Source organism: Palaemon carinicauda, chromosome 23 (genome assembly GCF_036898095.1).
Source record: "Palaemon carinicauda isolate YSFRI2023 chromosome 23, ASM3689809v2, whole genome shotgun sequence".
Classification (NCBI taxonomy): Eukaryota; Metazoa; Arthropoda; class Malacostraca; order Decapoda; family Palaemonidae; genus Palaemon; species Palaemon carinicauda.
This window is the reverse complement of record NC_090747.1, coordinates 99,694,226-99,717,949: the sequence shown is the minus strand read 5'-3', so window position 1 is coordinate 99,717,949 and position 23,724 is coordinate 99,694,226. Positions and strand designations below refer to the sequence as shown.

Genomic DNA, 23,724 nt, shown 5'->3' with positions numbered 1-23,724 from the left:
TAACTGCCGAGGCCTCCACGTAGATATCGTACACTACACACACACATCTGAAAAGGAAACTTACTTATTTCTATACTCAAATATATATACAAACATGAAAACATGTTTACATATATATTGAGTAAAAGAAAAGTAAGCGATTAAGTAAAGACAAAACAGACAATGGCTGCCAAGCGAGGACCAAGACAGAGACGTCTGTCACAGTCCGAGCCAAAAGTGAAAGTGAGTATTCACCTGTGTGTGAGGGGGAGGAGGGGTAGCTAGCTACCACTCCCCTACCCCCCCGCTAACTAGCGCGGGGGTAATACACCCTCGTTAAATTCTAATGGCTCGCCATTTCAGCTACGCTAAAAGTAATACCCTTTGTAAATAGCGTGGTTTGTATTTCGGTTACGGAACAAACATGATAATGAAAAGAGAGAGCTTAACATATATGAAATCATCAACTCGGGTAAAGAAATTGCAGATACGCACTTACATTAAACAGCTCCCGATAAAAGTTCCTGTTAAACGGCTACAAAAACATCTTGATAGAATGAATGTATTTATACTGATTATAAAAACACCATCACCAAAGCACAGTTGAACACATTAATTCCTGGTGCAACCTGGTACACTCTTACCAAGCCAAAAGTTTGTGTGTGTGGCCCCTACCAATCACTGACGTCGTCTCTCCCTATACTTTCTGTTTGGTTATTCGTTGCCCCACTAAGTGTGTGACGGTGTACTTCCTCAGAGCATGGTGTACCAGGAATTCATGTGTACAACTGTACATTCTACCTCAGAACTAATACCATCATTTCAAAGAAACTTTTGTAGAACAAAAAAAGCAATATCTATTACTCACATAACCGGGAAGACCTTAGGGAACACTACAGAGGCTTCTGCTAAATATTCGTACAGGACTCGCATCTCATTTTCATCTGTTGTGTATTTTACGAGGGTGGCTAGCACGGTAAGAACCAGCGCCTGCGTTAGATATTCGGTGAGGACTTCAGGATCTAACAGAATGTTGTTTTCGTTGCTTACAGAAACTCTGGCACTGCGATCTTTGTGAGGGGGGGACATGTCACCCTGTAATTCAGACAATTTATACTTTATTAGTTTGGTCATTTGCATAATAACTTTTAATATGATCTACTACAGAACTATTGCAGTGCAATGCTGTCTTTATGGTTTTATATTAACCCTTTGGGTGTCAGCCCCTCCCAAATGGTTTGACCCTCACGAATCAAGACCCGAAACCATTTTTTGGGGAGACTACTTAACACTAAAGCTACACAAGATAGGACTTCACAGCATTTATCATTGTACAGCTGACTAAATTTTCTTTCCATTGATATTAAGTTACATCTTATAAAATGTTCGTATATGTAAACAATAAATAAACAATAAAAGAAAGAGAAAAAAATGGTAATAACTGGATGTACTGTATATGAATAAAATATAGGGGCAATAATTGTTTGTTATAATCTGTAATGGAGTAGGAAGAGACTTTTAAACAGTACCATCAGATTAAGGGGCATGACTATATAAGGATTTCAAGTGTTCAAAGCATTCCAAGTTAATCTACCAAATTCACATAACTCTAACTTTGAAAGGCCTTATCCATATGTATTTATTGAAGCTTTCCCACATACAACTTCTAGACTATAAGAAAATTAATAAGCACATATCTATCTATCTACCAAGGCACTCCTCCCAATTTTTGGGGGTAGTCGATAGGAGAGGTATAATAAAAATCAAATAACGAACTAATAATCCACATTATTTAAGTTAATTCCCATTACTCAAGTTACTAAGTGTAAAGGGCATCACCTTTTCATCAAGAACACTATCGTATCTAATAAAACAAATACTATACTGCAAGAATATCATTATTATTATTATTATTATTATTATTATTATTATTATTATTACTTGCTAAGCTTCAACCCTACTTGGAAAAGCATGATGCTAAAAGCCCAAGGGCTCCAACAGGGAAAATAGCCCAGTGAGAAAAGGAAATAAGGAAAAACTACAAGATAAGTTTAAGAATGATAACACTAAAATAAATCTTTCATTCATATATAAACTATAAAAGCTTAAAAATAACAAGAGGATAAAAACTTCGAAATAACAAGAGAAAGAGAAACAAAATAAAATACTTTTGCTAAAAACGCATTCACAATTCACCTTGGGCGTAGGCATCGAGGAAGACCTTTGAGTTTTGAATGGAGGTGGTCGCATATTGTGGGGATCAAGGTCAAGGGAATGCCATGTCTTGGGATCAGCTCTACTAATTAGCTGCTGTGCATTTCCTTGCTTCTGCGACATGCCGGACGACCCAAGCATGCCTAAGGAACTCTGGAAAACATAAGGTTCATGCAAGTTAACCAGAACTTGAAGCATCTGTTTACGAAGCATAAACCTAAAGAAATTCACAGATTTATCTATGTTCTACAGAAGGCTCTCTAGATTTTTAGTTGGTAGGTCAGAAACAAATTCAATTACTGAATTATAACGGTATCGTTTTAGTGTTACTATTACGGTATAAGATAGTTCAACGTGAGCTTTGATTTACCATTCTTGATTCTCATAGAGTTGACCAGATGTAAATCAGTATACCCTAAAATCACCCTTCTAATCTAAAAGACAACTCACTTAATCCCTAGCAAGATTCAATTTATAAATTCATATACTTTCTTTCAAAAATCACTGCAAACTCTTCCATTACTTGGATGCGTGACAATCACTTCATATTACGCTACATAAATTTGCTAGAAAATAAATAAATAAATAAATAAATACTCTAGTAACTTCTACATCACTACAACTTCAAACTTTTCAATATAATTTTAAAAAAGTGTAATGTTAAAACTAAAAGATTTTAACTTCAACAAATCAATTGAACTCACCATGAATTTTATGGAAATACAAGCGTGCAGTTATGAATATTTTTTTCGGTCAACAGCAAACTTAATAAAAATTATTCACTATGATGTTGAATAAAATGCAGACTTCAATTTGAAACAACTGCAATATCATTAAACAGTAAAACTGTACTTTATAAGAAGGCCCCCATGAATTTGTAAACTAACCCAAAAACTTCAAAGAACAATTCTTTTATACCACTCAATGTCAATATTAGGTTAATATCTTACAAATACATGCCAACTAAATTCTCAGTGTCATTAATAACTGAAAACTAATTACAATATACTTCAGACAAAACCGTTCACGGTACAGTACAGAAAATGTACATGATTTCGCTATCATATGTCATCATGCATATAAAAAAAATTCCAATCCAGTATTGATAAAAATAACCTAACTAGATACATATATACAGTATAGTATTTTTTATATTTAATCTGTAGCATTATGAAGATATAAATTGAGAGTAAACACTAGAAATTCTATAATATTATAAGTAATTGAAATGTTTTCTGACATCAGCACACAAACTTCAAAATCCTAGATACTTGAAATTTTTCCCCACTATCCCTACCTGAGAGAGAGAGATTTGGTCCACGGCTTCCCAGGGCTTCTGACGCCTGTTTGCTGGAGTGTTAGAAACAGATGAGGGTGGAGGTGGATCTTTGGTTATGGTGGGAGGAGGCCTCATTTCCGCGGGAGTTCCCACAGAGACGGGGGTTCCGCTTCCGCTGGCTGGAACGGACACGGCGGGTGGTGGGGCGTTGGCTGCAGGAATTGAGCCGTTATTACTTATGTTGCCGCCGCTACTCATACCAGTGGTTGCCGTGCTTCCCACGGAAACCAGTGTGGCAGTGCTGTTAGCTGATGATGTCGACTGGGGGCATGATACACAACTCGTACACTCCATGAGCCACCAGGACTTGTCGTCGCTCTGTCAATAATAGAATAAAAAGAATTTTCAATGAAAAAATATAAACCAAGAGTAAAGGTCAATATATCAAAAACATTTAAATCTGGACTTGTATTCGATAAACGAATTCACATAATTCGATAAACAAAGCTAAGCCCTTACAGCTATGTATCGGATCAACTTCAACTGCATGAAAAGCATAGTACAGTATACACAAGTAGTCTCGGCAAGCTGAAAGGATCAGTACACATTCACTATGCAACTTACCAAACTACTGAGGCTGCCAATCGGTGGGAAAGCTGAACCCGGGGAAGGTAAATGATTAATAGGAGATGACGCTCCTCCCGTAGAAGGCTGATTGCCACTTTGCATGTTTCCTCCGATTCCCGACACCTGCGTAGACGTCGTCATCGGGAGATTCAAGTGCAAGTCAACGGCAAATGTGTCGGTCGATGTTGACTTGGATAAATTTCGAGCAACTGAATATTTCAAATGACATCTTGATCTCACTTCTTCTGAGACAGACACGAGAGCTGCCAGATATGCGACGCTGTCAGGCGTTACCTGGAAAAAAATAAAAATTAAGCCTAGTTATTTTGCAATGCTATGGTACCAGATACAAAAACTAGAGGGACACTCAGTAGAGCGCAGACCTCCACCGCGGCAGCTTATTTCTCGACCTTAACCTTGACCGTAATATGTATCAATTGGTCTGGATTTTCATACACTCTAATATGAACCAAGTTTGAAGTGTCTGTGGCAACGATGTCCAACCTTATGGTTGATTACGAGAATTGAACCTTTTGTTTGACCGTGACCTTGACCTTCCAAACTTTAATTATTTCCAGCATTTTACATAACAGTTAATCCCTGCAAGTTTCATTACACTACGATTAAAATTGTGGTCAGAAGGCTGTTCACAAACACACACAAACAGGGCCAAAAACATAACCTCCTTCCAACTTCATTGGCGGAGGTAATGAGTAAATACCTTCTATAAATAATTTAACTGAGGGATGAAAACTTTCAGACCACAAAATGAATACTCAGTCACTTACATTCAAAATTTTTCAGCATATAGGATAGCTATCCTATGACAAACGATAAAAACAATAAATACATTAAAAGAGCTTTCAGAAAGTGTACCCCTTTGAAAGCTAAACAATCAAATCCAACCGCCTTCTCCTCTCCAACAACAACAAAGGGTAACATTAGTAAACATTTATAAAAATCAACAAAAAATTTTGCTTTATCCTTCTTACAGAAGTCAACAAACAAACAATTTTTCCATATGTAATAAAGAAAACCTGCAAGACACAAAGGATGCTAAACAAAAGATAAGATCTAATTTATTATGTTAATCATCCTTGACGGCAAAAAGGGGAAATTACTGGTAACTCACATTATGTATACATACCACCTATTAAAAGTCAAATGGTATTAACACTTCTAATCTCTTTCCCACCATTATCCTTACATTATGAGGTCAGTTGCCTGATATGCCCTCTATAATGCTTTCAATCAAAAGCATCTTTCTCTCCATACTTACTTTACTTACTTTGATGGCTGCTTTTCCGGTCCCATACAGCAGGAGAACTCTACTCTCTACAGGACCTCCGCTTTCATTCTACCTTCTTCGTTCAGAGTATTTATTTTTTCAAATCACGTGTTTTTTATTTACTGCTAGTAACTTTTATGAATAAAGAGTCCGACACCCCCACCAGACCTACCTTCTCTCGGTATGTGAAAGAAGGCATGTGTGGGGGGCGTCATTTAAGTGGTCTTTGCCTTGTCCAAGTTATTTAACCATGTTTCAGATAATGCTAGCATATGCAAATATTTCTCGTAAAACTATCATCCTTCACCTTATATTGCCATCTCATTCTCTGCCTCCCTCTCAATCTCCCCTTTAATAGGTTCCTCCCAAAAATTTCCCATTAATTCAGTACTGATCTATAAAGGCAAATCAGTGAAAGAAACAGACAAGAAGAACCTTACCTCAAACTTATCTCGCTTATGTGGTTTGGCAACTATGGAGAGAAGCGTGATCAAAACCCTGGATGTTCGAGAGATTGTAGTGGGAGCTGGATGACGAAGTCCCTTCAGAAGGTGACCGACCAATGCAAAGTGAAAGTTACCTGCGAAGATTTTGCAATGAATAATTCATAACTCTAGACACTTTGGTGATCGGCATTACAAAACTGTGTACAATACTATATTACTTATAATCCTTACTTCGCGATCAGTGCGTAAAACAAACGACTAGCTCATCAAATATTCATATCAAATCCATAAGCTAGGCCAACGCAAATATTCAACATTGTAAAATCCAATATCTATAATTTTTTTCCAGATTCTTATATTACCTATGCTATGTCACAATCCACAAATAGTGTATAATTATACATATTGCTAATACTAAGTTGGAAAACTTCTTAGACTCCCCACATGAGTGTGATGCCAAGTTTTATTCCAGCTATTACCAAGTTGTGGAATGATCTTAAGGATCCTTAATCAGCTAGTTGAATTGGTAGACCTTCAAAAGTTCAAACTTGCAGCAAATGTTTTTATGTTGAATAGGCTGATATAATTCCCTCTTTATAGTTTAGATATGAAAGATGTTTTAATGTTTTTACTGTTCTTGAAACATTTCACTTTATTTATTCATTACTTTTCATTTAGTTTACTTATTTCCTTACTTCCTTTCCTCACTGGGCCATTTTTCTGTTGGAGCCCTTGGGCTTATAGCAACCAGCTTTTCCAACTAGGGTTGTAGCTTAGCTAGTAGTAGTAGTAATAATAATAATAATAATTGTAACATTTCATCATGTTGTAAAGAAACATTCAACAAATATATTCTACACGATGTAGTTTTGTGACTTTGAATAAATAAAAATATAACTCTTTAGTCAACAATTAACTGCCTCTTGAATATTTTTCCATCTAATTCAAGAGCTGCTCAAAAGACTACTTTTAACATTCAGCAGCTTCAAAGACTTTAACCTTTTATTGGTGATGAATCTTATATAGTTTACATAGAATGAATGTACTTTTTTAAAGGAATTATCTACAGTATTGTAAATTACAATGTCTAAGTATATTTACTGCCAACATAATTTTAATCATATAAAATCTTATATAGCATCTTCTACATTTTCCAAAATCAAAATTTTCAACTATTATTTTATTACAAAAAAAAATCTGATTGAGAATTGATTACTGATTCTGAATCCTCTTCCCAGTGAACTAATTTGTTTACCATCTTAAAACTATTTCTTTTAGAACTCTTTAAACTATCTCCTTCATAAACTAAATTGTGTAATATTTTAAACCATTTCTTTTAGAACTCTTAAACTATCTTCTTCATAAATCAGCCCCTCTTACCAGTAAACTAAATTGAGTAACATTTTAAACTATTTCTTTTAGAACTCTTAAACTATCTCCTTCATAAATCAGCCCCTCTAACCAGTAAACTAAATTGTGTAACATTTTAAACCATTTATTTTAGAACTTAAACTACCAGTAACTCCTTCATAAATGTTCTATGCATTTTTTATATCACAAAAACTTTTTCTATCACATTATGCTTACTGAATAGAATCGTACTAAATAAGGGATTTTGACGAAGGAAAAATCTATTTCTGGGCGAGGGACCTGTGTCGCCCAGTGAAATGCTCCTTATAGCACCATTTCTAAGGTATAAATACTGCTAAATATACCAGAGAAAAAAGTTACATGGAATGCCAGGAATAAACCCAGCTCGCTCACCCTTATAGGGTGTCGGTATAGAAACTGGGGCGTGTTAGAACCACTACCAAAGGTCCCTTTCCAATTAGACTTCCTCCTCAAAATCCCGTTACTACGAGGTGTCGTTTACTACAGCTACTGGACCCCCCACCACCACCACTACCTATCCTTCTCCCATCATTCCTTGTTAACACCCGTGAACTTTCGGACATACATACAAAAAGTACGCAGAACTGTACCCTAATCATTACTCTAGATATCGTGAAATCCTCTTACCCTTAAAGCTGAGTCCCACCAAATGATCCAACTGCTTGAAGAACCATTCGAGGGACACTCTGGTTGACATCATGACTTCCTCTAAAGTCTGGAACATCAAAGCAAGATTATATACACATGAAGGATGCATTTAGGTAACCCTTTTACCCCCAACGCTATTTGGAACTTTCCAACCCTTAACCCCCAGGCGTTTTCTTTTTCAAGCACATTTTGCAATATATTTTTTTTAAATTGCTCTAACAGCCTTAAATTTCTTCATAGAGAGGTCAGGTTGGTCTCATTCTTATGGAAAATGCCTGAAGTTTCTCAAAATGTTATTAAAATATGCCAAAAAATGTAATTAGCCGTTTTTTGCAAGGACGTACTGGTACGTCCATGGGGGTAAAGGGATGAGTTTTGTGAAACGTACCAGTATGTCCATAGGGGGTAAAAGGGTTAAGTTCCTTTAAAATAACAGTTTAAACAGATTATCTATCATACATCTACTGTTATTCATCAATTATCAAATATTTTCATTTTAAATACTATCTACAGAATTTGTCTTCAGGGTGTTTGTCTGTTAATGTGTTCCATCTGTTACTCATTTTACTCTTTGGGGAATTAAAAATGGACATTGTAATGAACTGGATTGGTCCACATTCGTGAATTTGGGTCATAAGATTTGGCAATCGGCCCTTCAGGGCTATTCATAACCAATGTGCTGCTTAGATAAATGTTATAAAATGTTATTTTTATCATACAATAAATTTTTGAATATACTTACCCGGTGATTATAATAGCTGCAACTCTGTTGCTCGACAGAAAACTCTAAGGTAAAATTCGCCAGCGATCGCTACACAGGTTGCGGGTGTGCCCAACAGCGCCATCTGTCGTCCAGATACCCAGTACTCAATGTAAACAAAGAACTCAATTTTCTCCTCGTTCCACTGCGTCTCTATTGGGGAGGAAGGGAGGGTCCTTTAATTTATAATCACCGGGTAAGTATATTCAAAAATTTATTTTATTATAAAAATAACATTTTTCAATATTTAACTTAGCCGGTGATTATAATAGCTGATTCACACCCAGGGGGGTGGGTAGAGACCAGCAAAATATGTTTACATTATTATGAGCTAAGAATTTTTATTTCATTTTAGAAGTTATCAAAATAACAAAAACAAAATAAATAGGTACCTGGTAAGGAAGTCGACTTGAACAATTACTCTGCCTTTTTAAGTACCTCTTCCTTACGGAGCCTCGCGATCCTCTTAGGATGCTGATCGACCCCTAGGATCTGAAGTATCAAGGGTTGCAACCCATACAACAGGACCTCATCAAAACCCCTAATCTAGGCGCTTCTCAAGAAATGACTTTGACCACCCGCCAAATCAACCAGGATGCGAAAGGCTTCTTAGCCTTCCGGACAACCCAAAAACAACAATAAAAACATTTCAAGAGAAAGATTAAAAAGGTTATGGAATTAGGGAATTGTAGTGGTTGAGCCCTCACCCACTACTGCACTCGCTGCTACGAATGGTCCCAGTGTGTAGCAGTTCTTGTAAAGAGACTGGACATCTTTCAAGTAAAATGACGCGAACACTGACTTGCTTCTCCAATAGGTTGCGTCCATTATACTTTGCAGAGATATATTTTGCTTAAAGGCCACGGAAGTTGTTACAGCTCTAACTTCGTGCGTCTTCACCTTAAGCAAAGTTCGGTCTTCCTCACTCAGATGTGAATGAGCTTCTCGTATTAACAATCTGATAAAGTCTGACCAAGCATTCTTTGACAAAGGCAAGGATGGTTTCTTAACTGAACACCATAAAGCTTCAGATTGGCCTTGTAAAGGTTTAGTACGCTTTAAATAGAACTTAAGAGCTCTAACAGGGCATAAGACTCTTTCTAGTTCATTGCCTACGATCTCTGATAAGCTGGGGATATCGAAAGATTTAGGCCAAGGCCGAGAAGGCAGCTCATTTTTGGCTAGAAAACCAAGTTGTAGCGAACAAGTGGCTTTTTCTGACGAAAATCCTATGTTCTTGCTGAAGGCATGAATCTCACTGACTCTTTTAGCCGAGGCTAAGCATACCAGGAAAAGAGTCTTAAAAGTGAGATCTTTCAGGGAGGCTGATTGTAACGGCTCCAACCTGTCTGATATGAAGAATCTTAGTACCAAGTCTAAATTCCATCCAGGGGTAGCCAAACGACGCTCCTTGGTGGTCTCAAAAGACTTAAGGAGGTCTTGCAGATCTTTATGTTTGGAAAGATTTAAGCCTCTATGCCGGAAGACCGATGCCAACATGCTTCTGTAGCCCTTGATAGTGGGAGCTGAAAGGGATCGTCCTTTTCTCAGGTATAAGAGAAAAACAGCTATTTGAGCTACAGAGGTACTGGTCGAGGATACAGAAACTGACTTGCACCAGTCTCGGAAGACTTCCCACTTCGATTGGTAGACTCTAATGGAAGAAGCTCTCCTTGCTCTAGCAATCGCACTGGCTGCTTCCTTCGAAAAGCCTCTAGCTCTCGAGAGTCTTTCGATAGTCTGAAGGCAGTCAGACGAAGAGCGTGGAGGCTTTGGAGTACCTTCTTTACGTGTGGCTGACGTAGAAGGTCTACCCTTAGAGGAAGACTACTGGGAACGTCTTCTAACCATCGAAGTATCTCGGTGAACCATTCTCTCGCGGGCCAGAGGGAAGCAACTAACGTCAACCTTGTCCCTTCGTGAGAGGCGAACTTCTGCAGTACCTTGTTGACAATCTTGAACGGTGGGAATGCGTAGAGATCCAGATGTGACCAATCTAGGAGGAAAGCATCTATATGTATTGCTGCTGGGTCCGGGACTGGAGAGCAATAGATTGGAAGCCTCTTGGTCAGCGAGGTTGCAAAGAGATCTATGGATGGTTTTACCCCAAGTGGCCCAAAGTCTCTTGCACACATCCTTGTGGAGGGTCCATTCGGTTGGAATTACTTGTCCTTTCCGACTGAGACAATCTGCTATGACGTTCAAGTCGCCTTGGATGAACCTCGTTACTAGGGAGATGTCTTGACCTTTTGACCAGATGAGCAGGTCCCTTGTGATCTCGTACAACGTCAGTGAGTGGGTACCTCCTTGTTTGGAGATGTACGCCAAGGCCGTGGTGATGTCCGAGTTAACTTCCACCACTTTGCCTCGAAGGAGAGACTTGAAGCTTTTCAAGGCCAGATGTACTGCCAACAGCTCCTTGCAGTTGATATGCATGCTCCTCTGACTCGAGTTCCACAGTCCTGAGCATTCCCGACCGTCTAGTGTCGCGCCCCAGCCCACGTCCGATGCGTCCGAGAAGAGAACGTGGTTGGGAGTCTGAACAGCCAGGGGAAGACCCTCTCTTAGGTTGATATTGTCCTTCCACCAAGTCAGACAAGACTTTATCTTTTCGGAAACCGGGATCGAGACCGCTTCTAGCGTCTTGTCCTTTTTCCAGTGAAAAGCTAGATGGTATTGAAGAGGACGGAGGTGTAGTCTTCCTAGTGACACAAATTGTTCCACGGATGACAGCGTCCCTACCAGACTCATCCACAGCCTGACTGAGCAGCGTTCCTTCTTCAGCATCTTCTCTCATCCGAAAACTGATGAGGAAACGGCAACGGAGTGGGCAACGTCTGGCTCGCTGAGTCCGGTCGCACTGGTGGATGCGTGACGGAGCCGGACGCAATATCATGGAACTGCTGCACAGTCTGTGAACTGTCAACAACCATGGGTGCGCGAGGAAGCACAGCGTCAACCCGAGACTGTCTAGACCGTCTGGGTTGTGCAGTCAACACCCTACCGGGTTGCTGAGGTTGACGCACTGCGTCAAAACAAGTCACCTCTGCTGGTTGTTGAACGTCCTGAACGTCAACAACCACCTCCGAGCGTCGCTTAACGTCAACGTGCGGCTGGCAACCCACACTGGGTCGCATCGGTGGAGGAACCACCTCAACTGGCAGACGCGAGTAGGTAACCTCAGCGTCAACAGGGCGCACAACCGACCGGTTGGAAGGTTGTTGGCCAGAAGGTTCGGTAGCAACCTTCTCCGCATTAAAGTCCTCTATCAAGGACGCAAGCTTGGACTGCATGTCTTGCAGCAAAGCCCATTTAGGGTCTACGGGAGCAGGTGTGGCAACAGACGGGGTTAGCGACTGAGGCGGTACCGTTTACCATCCCTGAAAGCCTTGTTATGCGTGACATAATTGTACAGCAAAACTTCAAAGGCTCGAAAACAGCTGTGAAGTTGACCTGTAAACAACTTGGAGCGTCTCCTGGCCAGGCGCCAGGGAGAGTCTACGAGAATTGAGAAGTCTATCTGGGCAGAGGCATGAACTCCCAAGCCGAGAACTTCTCTCGTGTCATATCAGACTCTCGCTCTATAAACCAGTTTAAAAGAAGGGAAAGCAAAGGCTGTATCCCCCAAACTCCTCCTGGTGAAAAACCAGTCGCCTAGCCAACGTAAAGCTCTCTAGGAGAGCGAGAGAGCACTAGCTTAAAAACAACGGCTTCGAAGTAGCTAGGCCTAGTGTAAGCTCTGACGTTTAGGCGAACGAGGAGCAGCAGTTACAAAAAGATCCGGACAAAGATCCTTAAAAAAATCATCATGATTTAATTAAAGTCCATAGGAGGCTAAGCAGCTTTAGGCTCCTCTCCATCTGACAGAGTCCTCAAGGGAATATCAGTAGGAGGGGGAACAGCAACTTCCTCATCTACAGGAACCTTGTCCGATAAAAGCTGAGTCTCAAGCAAGGGAGAGACCTACCGTGGTGGCAATGCTTTACAAGCAGAGTCCACACTCACTGGTGCATTAGTAGCGGACCAGAACGCAACGTCATGTAACTGCTTGACAGTCTGTGAACTGTCAACAACTGAACTGTCAACCACAACAGGTGCGTGAGGACGCACAGCGTCCACTCGAGACTGCTTTGACTGCCTAGACTGAGCAGTCAAAACAACTCTAGAATGCGGAGGTTGACGCACAGCGTCAAAACAAGTCAACTCCGATTGTTAGTGAACGTCTTGAACGTCAACAGGAGCCTCAGCAAGTGGCCTAACGTCCAAATGCGGCTGAAAAACCACACGAGACCGCATCGAGTGTGGTTCTAAACAACCTGACTGACGTGACTAAGCTACGCCAACGTCAACAGTAAGCACAAAGGAACGTTAGGTTGGCTGAAAGCCAGGATATCGATGAGATAAACGGCTAGACTCAACGGACTAATCGGCAGAATAGTCTTCCATAAGGGAGGCAAGCATATACTGCATGTCTTGCCATACAACCCATTAAGGATCAACGGAAATGGTTGTGGTAAGAGACGAGGGTAACGTCTGTGACCGCAACACTTTGCCTACAAAAAAAGACTCTCGGAGTCTGTGTTACGCTTTTGTTAGGCGGCGAGCAGTTATCCGATGACTGCATAGGGTCAGAGCTGTCCTAATGGTTGTAACCAGGACGCTGGATCTGTCCTGAAAGGACTGACTTTCGCTTAAGGGCTTCGAAACCTTGTGACAGGTTTCTTATGCGAAAAGCCTTCGGATGACGAGGAGAAACAACGTCTCTCTCGTCTTATGGTAGGGGAGATCTTGGTAAGATACACCCGATACCATAGAGGGAAAACGTCTGTTCGTTGGTCAAGGCCTCTCGAACCCATAAGTCGTTTGACATTACTTCTCCCCTGGGCTTGGGAGCATGTAAGAGGTCCCGGACTAGGTGAACGACAGGCACGAACAGACGAACCCTCGGACGCAACACTGTAACACTTTGCGCATATCACTTTATCACTTCGATTTTCTGTTTTGCACTTATTTCACTGAAATTTTTACTGATTTCTACCTGAAACACGCAATTCTACCCTTCATTAAAAGGTAGTAATTGCGAAATCAGTCGTATAATGCAAGCTCATTAATACCAGCAAAAAACAGAAAACATAATTAAAGATAAAAAAAATCAGTGGCTGGGAAAGAGACTAAACACTAGTTCATATAACTACGTTTTCAATCTCTCACCGCACATAGCCTGGGGACGAGAATAAAAAACTAAAAACGTTTTATCCTTCCTCCCCGTACAGCGACTAGGGACGAGAGTAACACGAGAACAACGTTACCCGCTTGAACGGAACGTTTTCTCTCCTCTCTCTCCCTCCGTCTCTATCTCTCTCTCTCTTTCTCTCTTGATTTCACACCTAAGAGAAGAGCCCAATTATATTTCGTCAAAAAAACATGTTATTTGACTAAAGGAAAAAACTGAAAGGTTTTTCAAATAAAAAGTTCCTTTAAAATAGAATTTAAAACATTTAAGCTAAGAAAGAATGAACAAAACGTCAGAATCGATTTACTCTTACTGCAAAGTGAAACCGTGATACACTCTCTCTCTATCGTAACGATAGAGCGCATGTTGAACGTCCTGAACGTCAACAACTGCGTAGCATAAATAAATTAAACGTTAGTTCATCTTTGAAAACAGTACGAAGACTATCAAAGAAATTCTTTCATAAAATATTACATTTAAAAAGTTTTAAATCCTTAGCTCTTTAAAAGCTAATTACGATATAAAGGGCTCAACGTTGATTAACTTCGGTTTCCAAGTTAGGACCGCCTACTCTCAGGAAAGGTCTATATAAACAAAACATTAAAATTATTTTTATATGTTTATAATAAATGGAAAGTTAATCGAAGAGGCCTAATAAAGGCGGAGAGATAAAAAAAATATATAGAGGAAAATCTATAACGTGATATAATTACTAAAAGTCTAAACACACTTCCGCTAAGGGAAGGGTCGGCCATTTAAAAGTGAAAGAAAGTCCATACTCTCTTTGTCACCATAATTAAATCTATCCAAAACGAGTTCAAGATTTAAGATGAAGATAAAACACCTGCATAGCGAAAGCTCAAAACTAGAATAGTGTACTTCACCAATTAGTTGTGAAAACAAATCCAGTTTAGCAACAGCGAATAAGCACGTCTTGTCGGGAGCACGACAGAGAGAAAATTGAGTTCTTTGTTTACATTGAGTACTGGGTATCTGGACGACAAATGGCGCTGTTGGGCACACCCGCAACCTGTGTAGCGATCGCTGGCGAATTTTACCTTAGAGTTTTCTGTCGAGCAACAGAGTTGCAGCTATTATAATCACCGGCTAAGTTAAATATTGAAAATTCTTCCTTTAATTGCTTCAAAAAATGTTCTTCTGTATCAAATTAGTCAATAAAGATTCATATACAGGCTGTGTAAGCATTAAAAAGTCCTGCCATGTGTGTGTTGGATCATTCTATGAATGAAAGCTACAATACTATTGATGAGATATTAAAATTTCTATGATGTATTAATTGCCGTCTATCACTATGTATTACCTTCAACAAATCTTACAAAAAATTACATAGTATAGAGAAAGAGAGAGAGAAAAATCATACCTTTTTACCAAAAAATTAAAAAATACTCATGTTGAGAGACAGCTTTCTCATGAATTCATTCTTATTTTTTCTGAAGGCTACAAATATATTCCCATTAAATCCACTTTTAGAAAATTATTATAAAGGGATTCTTCGATATTATTATGGACCCAGTCTGCTACATACTTATTCAGTAATGTTAAGGGTATTTTTGTAAAAGATAACAATAACCCTTCAGTGATATCAGATTTCCATTTGGAGACTAAATAATTTTATGTTTTTACGTAAATACTTCGATGTCTCAAAGGAGTATATAATACAGGAGAGGGGATTCCCAGCACCCTAATGCCGTCCCTCTAAGTCGCCTCTTACGACACGCAGGGATATGTTAGGGCTATTCTAATTGTTTTTATGCCTCCACGGCCACAGGGGGCAGCAGTAGGGGATTCGGCGTTATGAAGCTTCATCTGTGGTGGATAACGGGGGAGGGTGGGCTGTGGCACCCCAGCAGTACCAGCTGAACTCGGTTCAGTCCCTTGTCAGGCTGGGAGGAACGTAGAGTGGAAAGGTCCCCTTTTTTTTCATTTGTTTTGATGTCGGCTACCCCCCAAAATTGGGGGAAGTGCCTAGGTATATGTGTGTGTACTACCTCTTGTGCGATGTCAATCTTCTGAAATTGCTGACCTTGCAATACTTACATTATTATCAAAGCTGCCCTGAGAATCAAGTGTATGTAGGTTCTGTTCCAATAATGCAAGTCCTGATGCATAGAGGGACACGACATCCAACTGAAGCACCGATATAGCCACCCAGAATAGGGCCTGATGAATTGGAGATTCCTGCAAATAGAGAGATAAAAATAACATTATAATCTTAAAACTTCAGGTGATAGAAGAAGTGCTTAGTAAATTACATCAAATAGTTAAAGATAACTCTTACCAAATCATATGTAATTAAAGCAAACTGAAGATTCCTATTATGTGGGGATAACCCTCTAAAGTGAGGATATAATTTTATCAACCGAAAGGGAAAGTTACGCAACCTAACAGAGAAGGCATATAATGAACAACACAAAGTACCTGAAGGTTAGCAATGTAGCCTCGGGTGAAAAATACATAAAAAAACTGGATCTGCTTGAAGGTACAGTACACTGACTAAAATACACTAAAGAAAGCACCTCATAATACATGCACCACAGTTGGGGAATAATGAATCATATTAAAAGTATCATAGCTAAGACACTAATAAAAAAAAAACAATATATATTAACATGACAATAGGCAATGTACTACAAATGGAAGTCAGTCTTTTGTATCTATACATAACTTTAATTCTTCGTGGACTTTTTATCCCGTGCGGATAAAAAATATGAGAACTCTATCTAATACACTTCCAAGTTCGTAGATATTTAATCAAGACTAAAATGTTAAAAGACTGAACTTTCAACTGGGTTCTACAAGGCACAAGAAGAGTTGGAAGACCCTAGTCTACATGGCAGAGGACTTGAGGTGTGAAGTAGATGATGAGTGGAGAAGTATTGATTTAAAAGCTCAAGATAGAGACGACAGGCAAAATCTAAACTAGGACCTTTGCGTCAATAGGCGTAGGAGGAGATGATTATGATGATGATGATGATGAAAAAAAATAAATCTTATCAGAACATTATCTGAAGACATCAAAATGAAGAAACCACCCACGTCTTACCGGTCTGAGAAGAGGTTGTAAGCGAGTGAGGCACATGATGATGGCATCTATAAGCGTTATGTCGGAGAAGCTCTCGAGCGCCTTCACGAGAATGCGCAAAAGCTGTTTAATATCCTGGTCAACGATGCTTTTGCCTATAAAGAAAAATTGTACTTCACAGTTTATCCTTCTTCAAACTGCATTTGTTACGATAAGTTCACCCTTATCCAAAAAAAATGGTTATTTGTTAAATATTCAAGGTCAACAAAGGTGAGAAATTTATCCTTTGTAATCCCTTGTCAGATACCCATTTTAATACAATCTTTGTATTTTACTCTATCAGCAACTTATAGTTTATTTATTTCCCTTCCTCACTTGGCTACATTTCCCTGTTGGAGACCTTGGGATCATAGCACCCTGCTTTCCAAACACGAGTTGTAGCTTAGCTAGTAATAATAATAATACTAATATCCAGAAATTTCCATTCGATGTCATTGAAAATAAAATTAAAATGATAACCCTTTTACCTCCAAGCTATTTGGAACTTTCAAACCCAGGCATTTTTTTTTTTCAAGCACATTTTGCAATACAGTACTGTATATTCTTTTTAAATTGCTCTAACAATCTTAGTTTTCATCAAAGAGAGGTCAGGTTGGTCTCATTCTTTTGGAAAATGCCTGAAGTTTCTCATAAAGTTATCAAAAGTATGCAAATAAATGTAAACAGCAGTTTTTTGCAAGGACGTACTGGTACGTCCACAGGGGTAAAGGGATGAGTTTTGTGAAACGTACCAGTACATCCACGGGGGTAAAGGGATGAGTTTTGTGAAACGTACCAGTACGTCCATTGGGGGTAAAAGGATTAATAGCAATATATAACACTAAGCTACCAGATGATCCCAAAAGATTAAGCCCTTGTAAATTTAACATATAGTTCTTTAAACTGGGTGAACTGCAAGACAACTTGACGCTACACAAACAAGTCATACTCACTTATACATCCGAAAACTATGAGTGCTCTCGGCTGTAGAGCCGGGTTATACTGGAATGCAAGCTAACAGATGATCCCAAAAGATTAAGCCCTTGTAAATTTAACATATACAGTGATACCTCTGGATACGAAAGTTTCTGCTTACGAAAAATTCAGGATACGAAAAGCGATACAAAGATTTTTATGCCCCGTATACGAAAAAAATTTTCAGGATACAAAAAGCTTACGAGATCCCAACTCGTCGCCGAGAGTACAGTACCTTTTTTTTCAGGGTATCAACCCTTAATTTAGGTGTACAGGTAACAATATACCTTCACTGATCCAAATGCTTTACATACAGTACCGTAACTTTTATACAGTAGTAAAGAAAATGGACCGTTTTCTTATGGCTTGGAGGGGATAACTAGGCTATAACTACATTATTGAATAATCTCATGGTGGTTTCTGGAATGGATTAGGCTGTTTTTAACGGTTGGGTTAATTATTGAATGATAGAAATGGCTGCATTGCATGTTTATTACTACAGTTTAGCGTGTTTATGAAAGAAAAGGTGACTTTTTGTAAGGCTTGGAATGGATTAGGCTATTTACATGTAAAACGCGACTCAGGATACAAAAAAATCAGGATACGAAACCGTATCCTGAACGGATTACTTTCGTATCCTGAGGCATCACTGTAGTTGTTTAAACTGGGTGAACTGCAAGACAACTTGACGCTACACAAACAAGTCATACTCACTTATACATCCGAAAACTATGAGTGCTCTCGGCTGTAGAGCCGGGTTATACTGGAATGCAAAATTCTTAGCAAAGCCTGTCCACACTTGCAGCCAATCACAGTCGGGAATATCACGCATGCAGGCTTCCATCAACTCTAGAAGTGCGTCTGTAATCGTTTCTAGGGAAGTGAGAGACATTCGTTCGCGGTCGCTGACTCCGCACGAGAGGCTTCGATCCGGGCCGTATCTGTTCATGGAAATAAGGAAATTATTTTATCAGTTTAGCCATTCTTTCAATTAATAAATAACCATTTGTTCTTATAATTCATTGGGCCATATCTGTTCATAAAAATAAGGAAATTATTATCAGTTTAGCCATTCTTTCAATTAATAAATAACCATTTGTTACTTATAATTCATTGTAAATCTTCAATTTACAGTAATTACCATACGAAGAACATATGCATTTATTTCTATTTCAAGGTTTCATATCGTCACCCTCATAAACTAACTGCCTAAGTCATTTTCTCCACTTGTTGGGAATTAAAAAAAAACCTTCTCATTTCCTAATTCTTTATATCATTGTGTTGAGCTTCATTTAACAAATTCTAATTCACAAATTCTTCTGTTAAGAATTTGTGAATTGAAGCTCAAGACAATGATATAAAGAATTAGGAAATGAGAAGGTTGTTTTTTTATTTCCCAACAAGTCAAGAAAATGACTTAGGCAGTTAGTTTATGAGGGTGACGATATGACATATTCAAATACAACCTACCAATAACATAATTTTAAATTCTCTAATTTGTAGAGGAATAAAAAGCAAGCGTACTCTTAAAATAGTTCAGAAATAGCGCTCCCAGGCTTTCCCTTCTTTCATTAGTGTAAACGTTGAATCCAATAAATAAAATTTCCTGCAATTAATCTTACGCAGATAAAATGTAAGCAAAATTCTGTAACTAACCCTTAATGAAATACTAAAGGTAATTTTAAATCTATGATTTGAAAAACAATATTCAAAAAACCATCCCATTACTGTACTTACACCTCACCTGACTTTAAAACCTTCAAAAAGGACTAATAATTGTATAATTGACTTCTTAAGAACAAAAATAGTTTATAAGACTACTGAATTCATTTTACAGTGGTAAATGTATCATAAGTCATGTTGTAAAGAGTTGATCATAAAAAGTACCTTGATTTCAAAAAATGACACATGCATTGACAGAGACTTGGGGAATAATCCGTTTTTGTAGGAGTTAATCATAAAAAGTACCTTAATTTTAACCCTTTTACCCCCAGGCTATTTGGAACTTTCCAATCCTTAACCCCCAAGCACATTTTGCAATATATATTTTTTAAATTGCTCTAACCGCCTTAATTTTCGTCATAGAGAGGTCAGAGTGGTCTCATTCTTTTGGAAAATGCCTGAAGTTTCTCATAAAGTTATCAAAAATATCCAAAAAAAAATGTAAATAGCAGTTTTTTGCAAGGACGTACCAGTAGGTCCATGGGGGTAAAGGGATGAGTTTTGTGAAACGTACCAGTACGGGCACAGTGTAAAATCCGGACGTCGGATGCCGTCCGGGAGAATAGAAAATTAGCTTGTATCACCGGGAAAGACGCGAAAATACACCTCTTTTTTGTGACTGGTAATGTTCACTGATACTTTCTGTTATTTTCTGAATAAATGTTCGAAAAAATATTGGTTTATTTTAATGTTATTGAGAATATCACTTAGTACATAGTGTAATGTTGACGTCCGATTGAGATTATTCTCAATAAAATTAAAATAAATCAATATTTTTCGAACTTTTATTCAGGAAATAACAGAAAGTATCAGTGAAAATTACCAGTGTCAAAAAAGTGGTGTATTATGGCGCCTTTCCCGGTGATACAAGCTATTTTCTATTCTCCCGGACGGCATCCGACGTCCGGATTTTACACTGTGCCATCAGTACGTCCATTGGGGGTAAAAGGGTTAAAAAATGACTCACGAATCATTGGAGACTAGATGAACAATATCACGAGTATACCCTCCACGACTCACCTCAAACCCCGTTCGCCCGTGTGCCTGTAGGAGGACCTGAAAGCCGTAACCGCTGCAGATTTTACTTTGCTGATCCCGAAGAGAAGATAAAACTTGGGTAAGGAAAACTCATCCAAGGCGAGACGCAACACACGCTGAGTTTCCTCTGCGGAGACAGATACATGGATGAGGAAAAGATAAAAATTGAAAAATATTAAATTACAGGTCAAGGAAATTAAGCTAATGTATAATATTGAACTTTGAGCTTCTGAGGTTCTGAACTAGTGTATAAACACATTTGTATAACATCACTGGAACACAAATCCTGGAAGGGAAACCTCCCAATGGGCATTAGGCGACCAAGGGATCTTTACATAATGGTCTGCCGTTTTTAGTATATGCATTGCTTCTTGACACCTAGTGAAAGGTGGGTATATTGTCTAACAAATTCTATGCCTTTCGGATAGTTTTCTCCCAACATTTACATTCCAGGGCGACTTTAAATCCAGAAGGAAAAATCCCAACCATTCTGCTACGGCATCCATTTGTGCTACTTTTTCGTGACATTTTCTTTTCAGAAAACATTTAATAACTAAAGTATTTATAAAAAGCTGTATTGTGAACAATACACAACCATGCACAGCCCTGGAAACTTCTTGACTGATGATGAACTAACTGACATTATGAAGAAATCTGGAGCCCAGTCAGTAGATGATATTGATGATAGTGACAACAATGAAAGTGTGGATGAAGATATAATAGACAATGTCGATCCTGAAGACATGATAGTGATGAAGATGATTATATTTCTCAACCTGATGAGAAATAGCAGGGAGCTAGTTGACCCAGGAGAAAGGAAAGACAGCTAAACTTCTCCCCAAGTGAAACATGCTGCCACCTACATATCTCCTACACCTCCTGCTGTAGCAAATAGCTATGCTGCTGATCTCTACCTCGACTATTCGTAGCATAGTAAGTTGGCCAAGCCACCAGCCAACTGTCGAGATACTATCACTAGAGAGTTGCTAAATAGTACTACATTAGATCACTTTTTTGTTATGCCTCATTTCTCCTTTGATTACACATGTACCTATTAGTCAGGCCTATTCTTTACACATTCTTCTCTGTCCTCATACAACTGACAACATTAAGATGACCAAAAAATTCTTCCTCACTTAAGGGTTAACTATTGCAATGTAATTGCTTAGTGGCTACTTTCCACTTGGTAAGGGTAGAAGAGAGACTTTAACTATTGTCAGCAGCTCTTCTAGAAGATGGACACTCCTAATTCAAACCATTGTTCTCTAGTCTTGGGCAGTGCCATAAAAACATGGTCTTCCACTGTCTTGGCTTAGAGTTCTCTTGCCTGAGGGTACGCTCAAGCATGGCATACTCTCTTGTTTCCTTATTTCTTTTCCTCACTGAGCTATTTTCCCTATCAGAGCCCTTGGGCTTATAACATCCAGCTTTTCCAGCTAGGATTGTGGCTTAGCTAATAATAATAATAATCCTATTAATAAAAATAATATAGTTCATATACCAAACACATAATTGTTAGAACAATAAAAGTAAACCACTTACCCAAAAATGAGGGTTTAGTACAGGTACATAGTGAATGGATTATATTAATAACTAGTCCATGTGTAGATGCTCTCATTGAAACTGGCCCAGTGCACACTAAAAAGGTTATTATGTGAAACAGGTACGGTAAGTGGAGTGCTACGTCCAGGCAGTTGTTGAACGAGAGCATTAGCAAATATCTAGCGAGAATTGCAATGTCATCCCACATCAGATGCTGCTCCAACGTGGCGGTGGGTGACGTGCACGTCTTGTCTATCACCTGCAATGGAAAACGAGAAGGCTTCATCTAACGGCATTAGAAATAGAACGAATCTTTGAAATTCTATGAATATCAACAAAAGAGCAATGCTTTACCCCTATAGATGTTCCTCAATTTACAATCTTAATTGGTTCCAAGAGGCTATTTGCCAGTCAAATTGTTTCTAAGTCGCATAAAGTTAAAGTTTGGCCTAAGGTAGGCATAACCTAAATTCCATGCCTATGATTTACAGCTACTAAAGTCAACAAATAGTCAGGTTTCATTAAAATAGATAACAGGTTATTATAAATATTGTTTTATTACTGTATTAAATGATATACTGTAATATTGTTTTATTGCTGTATTCCTTTATCTTATCTCTGTTATTTTCAGTTGAATTTGTGCTTGTATCTCCAAATTTTTGGAAGTCGAACGTTTGCAAGTTGAGGAAATTCTGTACATTATCTATTTTGTAATAACAAATTTAAAACTTTTTACCAATGTGTAAATTTTTTTTCAAATACTGCATCAACATTGCCAAAATGTCATATGCTATCTCATGAACCATAAAAGAATTTCTAAAAAAAATAAGACAATCACATTAGGCCAAACGATATAGATATATTTATGACCCCAATCAAAATGCAACACAAATATAGGGGCACTCACCGTACACAGTCGAGAGATTACTTTTCTTGCTACTAATGCCACATTGGCAGAAGCTAATGCCACTGCTGTATCAGCCATGATTTCTGCCTGAGCTGACCCCAAACCGCCCGTCACAGATCGTTTTATGAAGGAATCCAACACCATGTCAATCAATTCTGATACCTGAAAAAATACAATAACGCCGATAAAAATACAATAGTGCCGATAAAAATACAATAATGACGATAAAAATACAATAGTGCCAATAAAAATACAATAATGCCGATAAAAATACAATAATGCCGATAAAAATACAATAATGCCAGTACAGAGAAATTCAGGAAAACCACGCTGTATCATGGACGGAAACTTGGCATCAATACAAAACAAGATGTTTGAGAAAAATTCTTTTATATTTGTGAGACCGGCAATGATGTAAGGAGCGGAGACATGGGCAATAAAGAAGACAGAAGAGAAGAAACTGGATGTGGCAGAGATGAGAATGTTGAGATGGATGTGTCGGGTGACAAGAAGAGATAAGATACGGAATAAGGTTATTAGGGGTACCACAGGAATTAGAGAGCTATCAAATAAGATCCAAGAAAGTAGACTG

General features: G+C 38.5%; 1 protein-coding gene across 1 annotated transcript in view; it reads right to left on the bottom strand.

The window, feature by feature from the left end:
* Positions 1-23,724, bottom strand: part of Nf1 (neurofibromin 1) — a 106,072-nt gene that overhangs the window by 25,187 nt on the left and 57,161 nt on the right. Inside the window, exons 38-49 of the mRNA XM_068347309.1 lie at positions 23,133-23,294; positions 22,226-22,484; positions 20,666-20,810; positions 18,638-18,864; positions 16,931-17,064; positions 15,925-16,065; positions 7,853-7,940; positions 5,828-5,967; positions 4,097-4,393; positions 3,491-3,850; positions 2,176-2,346; positions 848-1,074 (exon numbers count right to left, since the gene is read on the bottom strand). Coding sequence (XP_068203410.1) covers positions 848-1,074; positions 2,176-2,346; positions 3,491-3,850; positions 4,097-4,393; positions 5,828-5,967; positions 7,853-7,940; positions 15,925-16,065; positions 16,931-17,064; positions 18,638-18,864; positions 20,666-20,810; positions 22,226-22,484; positions 23,133-23,294 — 2,351 coding nt within the window. The remainder of the gene's footprint in view (positions 1-847; positions 1,075-2,175; positions 2,347-3,490; positions 3,851-4,096; positions 4,394-5,827; positions 5,968-7,852; positions 7,941-15,924; positions 16,066-16,930; positions 17,065-18,637; positions 18,865-20,665; positions 20,811-22,225; positions 22,485-23,132; positions 23,295-23,724) is intronic.